Source organism: Excalfactoria chinensis, chromosome 17 (assembly GCF_039878825.1).
Source record: "Excalfactoria chinensis isolate bCotChi1 chromosome 17, bCotChi1.hap2, whole genome shotgun sequence".
Taxonomy (NCBI): Eukaryota; Metazoa; Chordata; class Aves; order Galliformes; family Phasianidae; genus Excalfactoria; species Excalfactoria chinensis.
The window spans coordinates 6,294,922-6,310,065 of NC_092841.1; the positions used below are offsets into that span (position 1 = coordinate 6,294,922).

Here is a 15,144-nt window from a genome sequence, read left to right on the forward strand (position 1 = left end):
TTTCTTTGCTGGGCACTTACTTACCTTTGTAATTTAACACACAACTTACACAAATGTGAACTCTCCCATGCTCACTTTTAACCCCACTTAATGTATTTACCTGCTGCTAAACTAGTTCAAGACAACAGATCTAAGTGCCTCAAATTGCTTATTGCAGAGACATCTTCTATATGTAAATTTGTGAAGTCCATCTATGAGGTTCATCACTAAGGAAAAGCTTCACAGACATTCATTTGCAAACGGTCAATAATACGAACATTCAAGATCCAGTGCAAAGTTCAATTCAGAGTTCTCTTTATTAAAAGACCTTTTCACGTTCCCTATAGTAGTAGATTTGTACGGACATTTGTGAGATGCTAGGATGAATATCTGCCAACAGAAGAGTGCTATAAAGTCAGGTGATTGTGAAAGGTTTATGATACCAATAGCATTTGCATAGGGAACAATAAATTAGAGATTTTAGCCAGTAGCTGGAGCTTGAAAATTTAAACATTTGGAATGAGAATATAAAACTTTGTTTTTGTATTTCTTGCTGGTTTTGCACCTTTGGTGCAATGCTTAAAGCAGTAACTATATATGTATGTACAAATCCATGCCCCCGCTTTCACTATTTTCTAAGTGAGAACCTTCTTACCTGTGGCCCAGATCTTACAGTAATTTCATCTTCACTAGGAAAAGGAGAACAATTGTAGTGTCAGAGACCAGCTAGTTAAAGGCTGAGGGATTGTACTTTTTGTTTTGCTGTTAAACTAATGCATCTGAGATAAATAAAGACTTGAGAGATTAGATCCAGGTCCAGAACTGGACACATGACAGTGGCTTATCATACTGCAGAGAAAAGGGACAGGTACGAAGCTCCACACTGGACAAACTGGGCACAAATATAACTTCAGATCTCTCTTAAAGGAATAAACATTAGACATACAGAATTTCAAGGTACAAACTCACTGACCTGTGTATAGCATGTCCACTGACTCCAGATCTACATTTTGCATCTTCCAAAACAACTGTGACTGGCAATCATTCCCTGAAGAATCATCACAGTGAACTAAACAACAAGCATCAGAACTTTCAGAAGGAAAAAGCAATTTAGCAAAGAATAAAGAATATTTGTGCCTCTACTGGCAGAAGCACTTGATAACGTATTGAATCTCTTAACAGTTATTCAAGTTTTTAGAGAGCCCAGGTCTTGCTCTTTCGTTAGGCTCTCATTGTAGTGTAGCATCTAAATGAGCCATAAATTAGCTGGCTCCAAGACTGGTAGCAGTCCAGCTGCTGCAGCACAGGGAGTTCAGCACAAGATGCAAGATCATCCCAAAGAACATGCATGGCTGGCCAGGCTGTGCTGAGCTATCTTCTGTTACTGGTAACCAAGTCAGATAGTTTAAAGCAAGCTTAGACATTTCTATATCCTACTAGCATCACAGTAGTCACTGCACTGCAGAAATATACTTCCTCAGATGTAGTTTTTCCCCTTTATTTCCTCAGAATATGTCAAATTAGGGGCTAGAAAAGCAAAATTGCATTAGCAGAAGAAATTACAGATGGGAACCCAGGTCAGTGGTTTCCAGAGCCACTTTCCTATGAGAATTTTTATTTGTAATTTTTTCCATTATACATGCTAGGAACATCTCTATTGTTCCCCCTGAGGAAATAAACTTTGAAAAGAGCCTGGCAAACTGATAAGTGCTGCAGAGCTTTTGAAACAGTTGCAACATCTTCCATCTTGGCTTGTTTTCTTCTCCCAGATGATTTTTGAGAAGGCTGTTCTAAGTAGCATCAGGACGCCCTTGTATTCTCTGTTGGCAACAAGACCAAAAAAAGAAAAAAAGGGTATGAGTATAAGCAGCTCCTGCCCTCTGCAGTTATTTTTTGATTAATACAAAAACATTAAATGTAACAGCATCTTCCTCAGAGCATGGTACAACAAACTAATAGATAAAGATCCCTGGGGAAATATTAGCATTAAATATTAGCAATTACAGACTAAACTGCAATACTGTTGAGCAGCAATATCTGTAATGGTGCATTTACGGATAAAACCTGGATTCTTATGGTCTGAAAGTCCTTTACTTGCAGATGCCCACTTACCACAATCAGGTCCCCATCCAAAGCCTCACAAGAAAAAAAGCTTTCCCAAAAAGTGCTCGACTGTATGAACAGAGAGCAAGGCATTGATAAGCTTTTTGACAGCGTTCCTATTGCTTCAAGTAGGCCAACCTGCTCAGAACACAGAAACCAGAACCACAAGAGGCAGGGTGCAGGTGAGGAGTCCTAACCAAAGGGGAAGCTCAAGGAGATCCCAAATTTCACAGTTTTTACATTACACGACAGAAATAATTCTGTCCATCAGGTCTTTCCTGACATCCGTTGCCAAAGCAAGTCTTCCTCCTACAAATATCTGCTAAGAGTACGTGGTGGCCTCTAAATTAATGATTTATTCTGTCAGCACCGAGGCGCCTTACTCCTTTTGTGGCCTTACCCCCAAAGGATTTGCCCCATGAGTCAGAAGCAGGAATTCCTGGTTTATAATGCAGTGTTTATTTCAGAGTATCACCTTGTTTTTCATATCCTGACTGCCTGAAATGCCCCCCTAATTTTAAATGGACACATCCTTCATTCTCATTTCCCGTCTGGAGCTATTGTGCCATGTTACCATGCACACTTAAACATATGTCAGGTTCCCCTTCATAGCTGCTGGCAGCGTGAAGCAGTTTCTTTACAAAACGCATTGGGAATAGCTTGAGTGAGATGAGAAAGTAGCTGAAAACTATTTACTGCAAATAGATCTATGTTTTACAGGTTTCTATCTCATAGGGTGCGTTCTCAGGCTGCACAAATAGGTGGCTAAAAGGACGTTATGTTCTAACTGGGGCTGCCAGTCCTCTTATACTTGTAGGACAGAATCGAACAAACAAACAAACACATAAACACATTTAAGACACAATAGGGGAGGAGGAGATATGAAGTCAGAATGTACCAGTGAGGTAAATCTGACACAATACTAATTAGTATTTGGCGAAGCGGCTATCTCATTGTTAAGATATTTCCTTCAATATGTTTTCAGAAACTGGGACCGTTAAATAACTCAGAAAGATTGCCAGCTCTGATTTCAGGAAGGAAACCTCCTCCCAGTTCCTCTCTAAGTAATTCATTTCTTTTGCAAATACTTCCTATGGATGGCATTTAAGATACAAATTCTTGAAACAGAGGAGAAAGAGGGAAGTAACCCCCGCCCCAAAAACTTTGGTCTCATTTCTGAATGTCCTAGAAGTCCAAGACATTCAGGTTCAAGTTACCCCGGGCTACAGAACCAGTGAGAACCTGTACTGCAGTTTGGCCTTTGCAACAAGTCTGTAACACAACACTTAGTGTTAGTAAGCAGTGCTTAGTGGCTGAGGTATGAGCTCAAAGCAAAGTTCCTAAAGTTCTATGCTGAATTATTTTGACAGAAACTACATAGGGACAAAGAGATGGGGGCAAGGCTTGCACTTATTCTGTGTTCTGTATTATTCTGTATTTTCTGTGACTACTGGAAGATCAGTGCAGAACTGAGCAAGGTAAGAGTTTATCAGAGGAGTGGAACTTGCATTGTTGACTTTAGAGTGAGAGGGACAGCAGGATCTGATGTTGAGTCTGCACCATAATTACTGAAGGAAAGCACTGCATGTCCTCCTGTCTCTGAAAGCACAGCTCGTAGCAAAACACTGCTGTCTCTGTTGTGCCTTTTGTGACCCTTCTGCAATACCTATTACTGCTTAGAGAGTCAAATTCTGCAAGTTTTTTGACACGTCACTGTAATGAAGCAATTTATCTGGCATTTCATGTGATTAAGATGCCGGCTGACCAGGCTAGTGCCTGAAGGCCTCCCTCCTCTCAAAAATGAGAGCAAAGCAAAAGCAACTTCACCTCATCCAAATACTTCATTTCCAAATACTTCATTTGGCTGTGAAGAGCCCGAACAGCTGGGGAGGAAGTTTAAGCCACTTGATCTCTTTATGAGGAGCATTTTCCTTTTCATGAGTAGGACCAATGATTCTTCATTTGGACCAAGCCTCAGAATTATGTATTAAGTTAAAATGAGCTACAAAGGAGAGCGGTCACAACAAAATAATGCTGTAAAGGCCCTTAGTAGCTTCCTGCCTCTTCTCTACTCATCTGTGCTGCCTGGAAACCCTATAAAGAAATACGTCTATTCAATCCTACTGCAGGCGATTCAGCTGGAGAATTCAAAGGCTGGTGGAATCTGTTTTTGCCATGTCTTCTAAAGCACTATTAGACCAAAAAAGTTACTACATTAAGTATATGAGCACTATATCTAAACAGGGGACAGTTTCGAGGCAGCTGAGGAAGGCTGTTTCTAGGAAAACTCCCATGAGATGTGCAAGCATCCTAAGCTGAATCTTCTCGGGGGTGTTTCTGAAAAGGAGAATGATTTTACAGAGAATCTGAGTTTCTTGCTCTCCTGCTGTTAAAAGGAGCCTGTGCAGACAACACAGAGAAAACACTGCCCTCAGCTGACACTTTTTCCCCTTGAATCTAACGTTACTTCACAGACTGCCCAGGCCAGCAAGTTTTAATAGCCCAATTAAGATGAAAGCAAATTATTTGGGTACTCAGCATACTTTCACTGAAGCAGACTCATTATACTTTTGTGGACGGTTTTTTCCCCACTCAGATTTGGCCACAGGAACAGAAAACACAAAATATTCATAAAGCTCAGGCCTTTTCTCCAACATTCCTTACAAATGCTCCTCCCTGAGCTGACACCAGATATCTGTCACAACCACTTGACTATTTTTCCTGCTGTGCAGGACTGGAATAAACTTTCTTCTGCGTGACTCTCCAAGGAATGCATGGTATAACCCAGGGGAGCATTCAGCTTCATCTATTTTTAGAAAACGGAGAGCAAAGAATAAAAACAAACCTTTAAACTAAGGGAGACAATGATACTATAAACCCAACTGACCTGTTAATATACGTCTGTTTACTGTAACGCAACCTGTGACCTCCAGCGCTCTGCCAGCATCTGTAAATAATACAATGGGCTGCTCTTATATCCCACAGGGATGTGAGCACTGATGGAGCCTTTCAAAACTCAAATGGATGCCATAAGCTGACGCAGACTGTGCTATTGTGATTCTTATTTATGAGGTTCTCTCTCTTTTCATTTTAAGTTCCAAAGCCACAAAGTGGATGGGAGGATAAAACCATGCCTGCCTGGTTGGAGGTTGGATTAGATAGCTTATCTTACATTCATGGGAGTACTCCTGAAATGCATGTCCCTGCATCAGATTTCTTGAAAGCTGAGGAACAGCTCATTCAAGGCATTTAGTCTTTATCTTTTAAAATATATTGTTTTCCAAAGGTTTTTTAACCCTATAAAGCCATAGAACGTATTGTTCCTCAGCCTACATAACCTTCACAAAACTCCTAGCAGTTTAGCTGAGCTCCTGCACACATGGTACTGATCTCACCTCTCCAAGCAGCATAACCACAATGTATCTCTGTACTCTGAGATACCTCCCTACAAAATGTCCTAGGTTTCAGTTTTCACTACCAGCCCATTAAGTCATCCCATGCTGGTGGATGAACGCAGAAGGAAACACTTAGACAGTGAATGGAAGTGACTTCCTTCTGCACAAGTTCAGGTGACTGGCCATTTCTATTTACCTCATCTTTTCACATATTAGGAAAGATCTCACTTTTCCATATACCCGAATTACAGAATGTACACGTGTGCATGTGGTATAAAACCAATCCCTACATTTTCAGTCAGTTTGATCAGAAATAAAAACTTAATGTGAGAAACACATACAAGATTTTTGTTTTTTGTGCCCTGCAAGCAGCCAGAAGTGAACAAAACTGCTAATGATTTATGAAGCAAGGTATTAATGAGTTGCAGTTTAGGCCTCTGTGACAATGCATTGTGCCTGCAGGAAGGAGGAAATGAGGAATTTTGTGTAAATTCCAAACTTCAAACAACGGGATGTTTGCTACTCCAAAGCTACTAGGTCACAATAACAGATAGCTCGACTTGTAACCTGTCACCTAGATTCAAAGTAGTGTGATTTTCTAGCTAATGACCATATCTCTACTAGGAGAAAGTCACAGATGTCCTCTGGATGCTAGAGTGCCATTTCTACAGAGTACTGATCAGGTATGTCGGTGTGCATCCTCTAATGGGGACACAACGTTCATGTTGATTCTTTTCTATACCAACCTTTTCACAACCTTATTTTTTTCATTCCTGTTAAAAATACAAAGAGCATTTTACTTGAACATTTTAAAGTTCAAATAGTACATTTTTAGAAAGGGCACTTTAACAGCAGAAGTCTAAGACATTGTCACCCTCCATCTGCTCCCCTTTGTTGCTAAATGCTATGGAAAAGAGATGATAGCCCTAAGCAGTTGCAATTTACAGTCTATCTCAAACCCATCTCCAGCACTGTTGAGAACTACAGTGATAGAATATAAACAGAAGAAGCCGAACAGCAATCACATGCTACATTCTGCCAAGTCTTTCACTGGAGCGCTAACTTCTAACACAGAACCTTGGCAGGCAGTTTGGGAATAGATCTTACACAGAAGCATGTGCACAATTGTGCTTTGCTTTTTAGGTTCAAGTAAGGTCAGAAGCTCCCTGCAAATTTTTGTCTTACTGAAACCATCTGGCTTTGCCTAATTTTTGGCTGAAGGTGTAGTTAGCACTTGGCTATGGAATCAATGTCTCAGATGGAGGCTTTGGTCTAGAGCATGTCTTGAAACCTAAAGAAACACAGTTCTATTTTGGAGAAAGGAAAGTCTACTTGCACGATCTCAGACTGCATCTAACCAGCAGGTGCTCATAACGCCTGACTTCTGAATAACATCATGAATCCTCCCACCCATGGACTTTTCTCTGTGCTGGAAAAGGCATTCAGTGGGAACTTCTAGCTGAACAGAAAGGTATTATGCTTGAGCCTCAGTAGCAGGAAAGAATTTTAGCAGATTTCCTGATTGCTGGAACTGATTTCTAATGGCTTGTTCCAAAGCACTCTGAGCAATGGAAATTTCTCATGTCTCTTTCCACTGGGATATAGTTATTTTTCCACGGTACTTTGTTGGTGGCAATAGGATTTTTAGAATTTCCTGCAGTTGCATATAAGTGATCAATTCTTTCTTCCAGACTTAGCAGCATAAAGGCAGGGTCCACATTTTGTTCACTAGATTTCCACTTTCCTGATGAGAAGCTGTGAACAGAGAGCAGTTATCTTGCAATAAGCCGCTGTGAGTTCTGTGATCCATGTACACGAAGATCACACAGACTATCGCTGGCTTTTGTGAGCTTTGGATCTGATGCAGAACAAAGGCAGAGTTCACTCATGGAGCAAGAATATGATTAATCCAGAACAGATCTGTCAAAAAGGGTGGGCCCATCTTCTCAGCAAGGTGCTGAGAGCTGTGCTGCCCCAAGAACTGGGACCAGTGCTAAGGGAAGGGGCAAAGCTGAGGAAAAGAACCAGTACAGAACTGCGTGGACTTCCTGCCCCTACTGCCTCTTGGGAAGATGAAAAATGCCATGGAAGTAAATCATGCATCTAAAGAGCCTCCACTCTCCCAGCCGAGCTGAGCGTCTGACACATCCTGTCCCCTCCTTCAGGAACAGCATCAGCTGCCAGCCGAGTCTGCTGGGACTCAAGCACAGGCAAAGCAGGCAGCAGGGCCACAGTCATTTTATCACTCTCGGCAGTCTGTTGACTTAGACAACTGTCTGTTTTTCTTATGTCTCAGACAATCTCAGTTCTGAACAAAAGGCAACGGCTCCGGGACTGGGTTGGATATTCCCCAGACTCCCAATATGCTTTGACCTTCTCACAGGGCAACCAGAGAAAGCGGCATTTTAAGGAAATTGGCTTATCCTGATAGATGCAAAGGACTCTTAGGCCAAAGTGTTACTGACCTGACTAGAACTAATTGTGAGCATTCCCCACATTGCCACTTGGGTATAGGATTTGATTTAAAGCTGAGGCTTGAAGCTTTTGGTATTTTCTGTAAAATACTACGTGTGCAGCCTATTGCTCTAGAAAAAGTTCTACTTAAACTAACCTTTCATCAACAGTCCCAAGGCAACTTCATCTGCCTGAGTTGCTTCCAAAGTCAAAACTACTATGAAAAGCATCCTCCCTACACCTCTCATTATTTCAAAGGAAATCTAGCATCCACCTAAGGAAACTGACATTCACAAACTGCACAATTCTTTGACTTTCAGGTCAAAATACTCCTGATTAGAATTTAATGCTACAACAAACTTGCTTTTCTGACTGTTATTGGAGTTAAGTTAACCCTATGCATATCTGAGATTCTGAACGTGCATTTGATAGTTTGTTTCTCAGATTCTTCTCCATCTTTCAAGTAGCATCTCCTCATGCCTGGCACTCAGAATGAGGAAAGCAGTGCAGTAGAGAGGATAGGAAGTATTGTCATCGTATGATTCAGACACTGAAATGATAGTAACAGGAGATAACATACTTGATACTGGAAAAACAAAAAGAATAATGGCAAATGCTCAACACATCACAAAAGACTTGGTGCTTGGGAAAGGTCAGATGACCAAATTGCTTCTGAAACACTCCATTGTATCTTAATGAACTGAAGCTACAGAAGTAACCTACAAACAATAATAAGAAAGTATTTGCAGATCTTAGATGTTCTGCTGTCAAACAGCACAGCTGACAGCAGTTCCCCAGTTCATGTTATTTCCCCAGAGGTCAAGTTTGCCTGAACCATTAACATCCCGAAGCAGACTGTACTGCCAGGCATTTGCCCCTAAACCTCAAAGAACAGCTGAAACTAATGAAGGTTATGAAGCAAACCACCTGGTGCAATATTTTGTATCTTTCAGAATTAGCCACTAATACACTTGTATTAACACATTAAAGTACTTATGACAATTTATTTCCCCCACAGCATTCTTACTTTGCTACTTTCCAACCAAATTTGATCAAAAATCAAAATAAATGTTACCTTTCAGCAGACTGAAACAAAGCTACAGCCATGTGATGCACTGCTTATCTATTTCAAACACTTTTCCTGTGCATCAGTCAGGAAAAACAGACGTGATTAAAACAATAAACTGTTACTACGTTTCCAAGAATAACTGAAACTGTAGAACTTTGTGCATAAAGGAGCAGGTGGAGAGCAAAATTAAGGGGTGTTTGCATGTTATTTGGCTAGTTTAGACCAGTCTGCCAATCAGATCTCATTTTACTGCACCTTACAACAGTTACAGTTGTTATTAAGTGCTTCCAATTACAGCTCTGCTGTGCCATCATTTGAGTTTACACAGCAACTCATAAAGCATCCTTTCCAGTATAAAACATCTTGTTTTGTCAAAAATAGGAATGGTGGAAGACATGATATTCAGCTTCATACCTGAGCACAAAGCAAGGGAGGGGCAATGCAATCAGCTCCTGCAGCTCATTACAGGTCCTACCTACACTCAATGGAAAACTCTCCAGACCATTAGTGCACCTGGGTCTGAAATCAGCTGTTTTCTCCTCTTGATGCTGCCAGGCAATCCTGCATTAAGTGCCTTGGCCTGTTCTTTGGTGTAAAGGATGATCTGCTTTCCACTGGAAAATGACTACAACTCAGGCTCAGCACCAAGCCGGGAGTTTGGGATTCTGAAATTCAGTTCCCAGTGTGGTCACTATCTGAGTGCACTGCCTTAAACAAGTGACTAATATCACTGTTTATTCAGCTGTAAAATAAAGATAAAATTGACTTAAAAGGCATCACAAGGGAAAAGCCAGTAATGTTTTGTAAAGTACTTGGAGACCCTCAAATGAACAGTTCCTTAGAAACATAATACTGCGTTGGAGGAGGGTGGTAAATGCCTTATAAAATAGATACACAGCAAACAAAGCCACAAAGATCAACATTTAAACATGCCACACAACAAAACCAGTGGATAATATGGATGGCAAGAAAAAATTGAACAATTCATAGCCCTAATATATCTAAGTCTAGACAAAGAGAAAAGAAGAAATCTTTTCTGATGTAGTCTTGGACAAACTATTAAGAATCCATTTTCACTAATTGCATCTGAACTCATTGCTGCCAGAACATTTATAGATCATAATTGATAGGGTGCTGCTAATGCCCATCTGCAATACAATGCCTGAAATCTTTGCCACAGTAAATAAGAGTTGGGCAGAAGGGCCAGGAGATACAATCTGAGACATTTTTTATCATGCTTAAAACATTTGCAGTTTGAGATGGATTTGAATCACAACATAAGACCCTAATCCCTCGCAGGGTATGTTCAGCTCCAAACCCACACCCTGACATGAGCCAAATTGCTCAGTTAACGCAGTGTTAATGGGCTGATGAAGCAGATGTTACAAATATTAATCTCACTGCATTGAGTATCATTGGTTTGTATGAGAACATGAATGTGTCACACGGTTTATCAACACCTGCGATTCCTTCGTTACTATTTGGGGTGTTTCAGTGTGACTTGGATCAGACTTTACAGCATTTCTCCCAAACTACTCAGTCACAAATTTAACCCTAATCTCTATACAAACACTTCCTTTATATGTTTAATTTTTCACTAGCTTACTTACCATTATTAGCTTTTCTGATTTCACTATAAACTGTTTCAGTCCCCTTCTGTACAGGAGCTGGAAAATGTATTGGCACAGAATCAATTTCTTTTCTTTTTTTGTGTTTGCCTTATGAAAAGCTCCTTAAACAAACAGAACACACTGTTTTACCTCCAGAGGAAGTAGTTACATAAGCAGAAATTAACCTTGTGGATTCTGTACAAAATCCCCCTCCCCCAAACCCACACTATAAAGTTCTGAGAAGAATTTAACAAATGCAGACAGAAGTTGAATGTCTGCAGCACTGGGATTTAAATGCAATGTTAGCCTTGGCCATCCATTTTTCAGGCTGCTGGGGTTACAAAAAGCCTGGTAAACTTCTACATTTGCATGAGCTGGAAAGCAAAAATCTCTTCCTCTTTTTCCTACCGAACAATTCGAATGTGATACCAAACAACTTAACTACAGACAGTTACTCCAGTGAGGAAAGGCAGAGCCTTGGCCAAAGGATTGAAAGCTGAACAAGTCAGATTCTCTACAGCCAGTATAAACACTGTTCTGGCAACTAGGAAATTAGAACAATTTCCTTGATTTCTTGCATGGTTCTATGTGAATAATAAAGTAAAATGCTCTTGAATGATGAATATAGAAATTGACTTTCATCAGTTGACATAAAGTCCCATGCAGGCAGGGCTTATGAGCTTGCTGTTTGAGGACCTCAAGGCACTTTAAGAACACTGACTAATTTTGGTTGAACAAAGTCTCATTGAAAACCTCTGAAGTATCACTTCCAATGTCTCTGCATCATCACTAAAACAAAAAGTTAGGTTTTTCTAACTTAAAAAATACATAGATACAACGGCTGATCCTCGTTTTCTGGAAACTGGAAAGAGAAAACAAATTTCTGGATACCAGATCCTGCACAACAGCTATAGAAACATATAAAGAATTCAGACATACTGATCCGCAGACAGACTGAAGAACAGAACAGTTGCTGCTCTGCATTGTTCCGAAGAACTTCAGTGTTTCTGGCATCACATACTAATTTTCTAAAGCTAAACTAATTGTTGTTAATTCTATTAAGCGCCCTTTAAATGCTGGGACCTACTGCAACAGAGTTGAGCTGGAAAATGCCTATTAATTTCAACAATAGTAGGAGTAGGCACTTAACTGAGAGCCAAATCAAAGCTTTCATGCTTGCTGCTTTGGCATGAACTTCCTTTGCAAAATAGTCTGGAGATCATGAAGTGCACATCAGCTGCTTCGGGACAATTGCTTATATTATCAATACAATTTCCAGTTTAGCAAGAAGAAATCTTTCCCGAATTTTAATGCAAGTCATCTCCTTTTGCTTGGAGTGAACTTTCTTGAGCAGACTACAATCCTAAACCTTCTCCCGTTGTCTCTGTGGAAGACATGGTGGGAGGTATTTCCTCAGCTTGCTTTTTTTCTTTTCTTTTCAATCCATTTCATTACATTTTGACATAATGCCACTGCCCATGTTATTTTCTTTGCTGATCTTCCAGAAGTTGTCTCAGTGCTGAAATTATGTGCTGGGAGAAATGACTGGCATCATTTGACATTTTGTTCCCACCCTACTGATGACTAACCAGCTACAAAAGAAAAAAAATGAAGGAACATGTTGTTACCCATGGTTAGTAGTTTTCCCCTTCTTACTTTATGGATATTTCCTGTCCATGCTTTAGCATTAGCCTTTGTGTTTGCTCATGTTAATAACAAAAGATCTGAATCATTTTGTCTATTTTTATGTATATTTTTAAATACAATTGGTCCATCCCACAGTCTCCATAAACCACTGCCTTAAAATGTTGTATTCCTTTACTGTCAAAGACAAAATAGACATTCTTCTACAAACGTGTTCTGAGATGTTGTTCAATTATTCCAGGTGACCCAAAGGCCATGGCCAACATACTGCCATATTTATTGCAGCATTCTTCTCAAAGAACAGAATATGATTCTGCTGCTGCTTTTCAGAGCAAAGGTACAACAATATTGCAGTTTTTCAGATGACAACGAGTGATTCAAATGTGCATTTGGGTGTTGAGAATAGACTGGATATTTATCCTTTATGGCTGCAGAGATACATTCCTTAGACTCATGTTATGAGTTCTCTTCCTTGTTATCATGGAACTACTGCAAGAGACAGAGGCCAAAATTATCTGGGCATCAATATGCTCATTTCTCTGATGTGCCCCAAAATCTAGGGTGGTCTCAAGCTCACTCCAGACTGAGACTAAATCCACCTTCTTTCTCCCTTCTCTATCACAAGAGCATTGCAGCTTGTACTCTTCCATCAGTTCCCTTATAAACAGAAGCAGTTCTTCATATTTCTGTTCTCATAATTAACCTATTCTGTGGCTAAACTCAAACAGCCTTCAATAAATTTTGGACTCTTTAACATGAGGACTCACAGTAGGCTGCACTGTTCTCAGAGCCACAGCTCCAGCTGGGAGCTCAGTTCTGCATAGACCTCACGTGAATGGGATGGGCAACTAAATGAGAGAATCCTTGAGGAAGAAGGGTTGCAATGAACAAGAGCATGGTTGGCACAGCATCATCTAGATTAAGGAGCACTATTGGCACAAAGCTGTCATGCACACAAAACACAACCTGCTCTTACTTTAACAGATGTCAATGTCAGACCAGCGTCAGGGAGTAGCAACAAACACAGAGTTACTCCCAAACCATAACAGTAGAGGCCAGACAACTTATTTACCTCTATGAGGATCAAGCGTTGACACTTCAACTTCAGTGTACTCCACCTCAGCACTCTCAAGGTCAGGTCCTGCCCCAAAAATACCAAGAAGATGTTTCTTTGTAGCACTGCATGCTTCACTTGAGCTGTGGGCCTGATCCTGCTGCCACTGAAATTAACGGACACATCCTCATTTACTTTGTTAGGTGCAGGATCAGGCCCTACTTATGGCAGATGTGAGTGCAAAAAACTGCAAGTCTTACTCAATCCTAAGGCTAATTTCTAGCTGAGAGGCAGAAGACCAAATCAAACCAGATTTCTGAACCAGTGATGTAAGAATTGCACCTAACCTCTTATTTCCCACTTAACACTTTCAAAAGCATCACAACACAAATGAAGCAGGAAACTGACTGAGATTTTCTCCTGTTCCTGCTGCAGCTAGATGTCCTTCTCTCCCTGCCATTACAGTATCCTCCTTTGTCATGACTGCTGTGGCATGACACTTCCTATCCTGTTTTTCTCATGTTTAAGTGTTACTTAAGCCCTTCACATCACCCCTCATACTCTCAATTTCTGACTTGCCAATAAGCAATTTCAGCACTTTCCCTCATGCTGCTGTTTAAACTCTCCATAGACATCTACAATGGCAATGCATCCACCACCTCAGCATGCTCCTCTGCCACGATGCCTACAAAAGGTCAGGCAATGATTAGACAGTTGATTTGCTGTTTTTCCCGGCTGAGTCTACTGGGTTGCCAGATACAAAAGAGAGAAGAAACAACTGCTTTTCTCTGCTCTCTTTTCCTTGAGGTATAGAAGATTTCTAGTGGATTTCTGCAGAAGCTGGGAAGGCCCTTTGCAGTAATCCAGACAGGAGTCATATAGAATTGAACATTTTTTTTGGAACAGAAAAATTAGAATGGCAAAATTTCAGAGCCTTCCAACAGCATGGTGATAGAATAAGGGGGAAAAAAAAAAATAAAAAAATAATAATAATAAAAGCAAAACAAAACAAAACGTGTTAGGATGGAAAGTTTGAAATGACAACAGCAAGGGTCCTGGTGGATCAATACAGCCTACAGTTCCTACATTTCAGGTGCCTTGGTTTGGGTTTTTTTTGCTTGTGAGTGTCTCTAGCTTGAATCTGACCTACTCAAGCCACAATGGGCTAAGTTCCACACACTGACCACAAGCTCCTTTCTCTCATTTGATGAAGGAAAAGCTATTGCCACACCAATGCAATATAGATAGTGCTATATTTAAAAGCATATGAATAAAAGGCTTCTGTATCTGGGGAAAGATCTGCAATAGCCTAGCTGGTCATTGTCATTTTGTGCATAAGGAGAAACAAATACGTTTGGCAAAGAAAAGAGTCTTCTCTGCTATCAGAGAGAAAGAGGAGAGACTAAATTTAACAAATCTCGATTGCTGCCATAGGGAAACACTACAACTTTCAATTATAAAATAATTCTAAAATCTGTTCTTCAAGTATGAAATTACCTTTATTTTCATCTGTTGACTTCATGTGATTTTCACCATCTTCAATGTAACCTGATCCTAAAATATTCAAGCAAAATTTGAGCCAACAAATATTTGTTCTATCCAATCAAATGAACGAGTTACACAACTGCAGTTCCTCTTGTCATGTTTATTTACATGAGAAATTTTACTTTTAGATTCACATGTAAAAGACAGTCATGTAACACGGGTGGGAAGAGTATGGCTTTTTAAATGATCAGCTGAAAAATCTCAAGGGTTAACCCTGCTCATAGCAGGTGCTCTAACTCACCCTAACTGAGATCCTGGAAAGTGACCAGTAATGATAATTTAACATCGCTA

General features: G+C 40.2%; 1 protein-coding gene across 7 annotated transcripts in view; it reads right to left on the bottom strand.

The window, feature by feature from the left end:
* Positions 1 to 271: 271 nt before the first annotated feature.
* PECAM1 (platelet and endothelial cell adhesion molecule 1) overlaps positions 272 to 15,144 on the bottom strand; it is a 31,885-nt gene continuing 17,012 nt past the window's right edge. The window contains exons 12-15 of one of the 7 annotated variants that reach the window (XM_072351803.1): positions 14,806 to 14,862; positions 13,327 to 13,395; positions 10,611 to 10,667; positions 278 to 1,799 (exon numbers count right to left, since the gene is read on the bottom strand). In XM_072351803.1, the coding sequence (XP_072207904.1) occupies positions 1,780 to 1,799; positions 10,611 to 10,667; positions 13,327 to 13,395; positions 14,806 to 14,862 (203 nt within the window). In that variant the 3' untranslated portion in view covers positions 278 to 1,779. Of the gene's footprint in view, positions 1,800 to 10,610; positions 10,668 to 13,326; positions 13,396 to 14,805; positions 14,863 to 15,144 lie in introns of all 7 variants that reach the window. The other 6 variants (XM_072351809.1, XM_072351805.1, XM_072351806.1 and 3 more) reach the window with 6 other exon arrangements.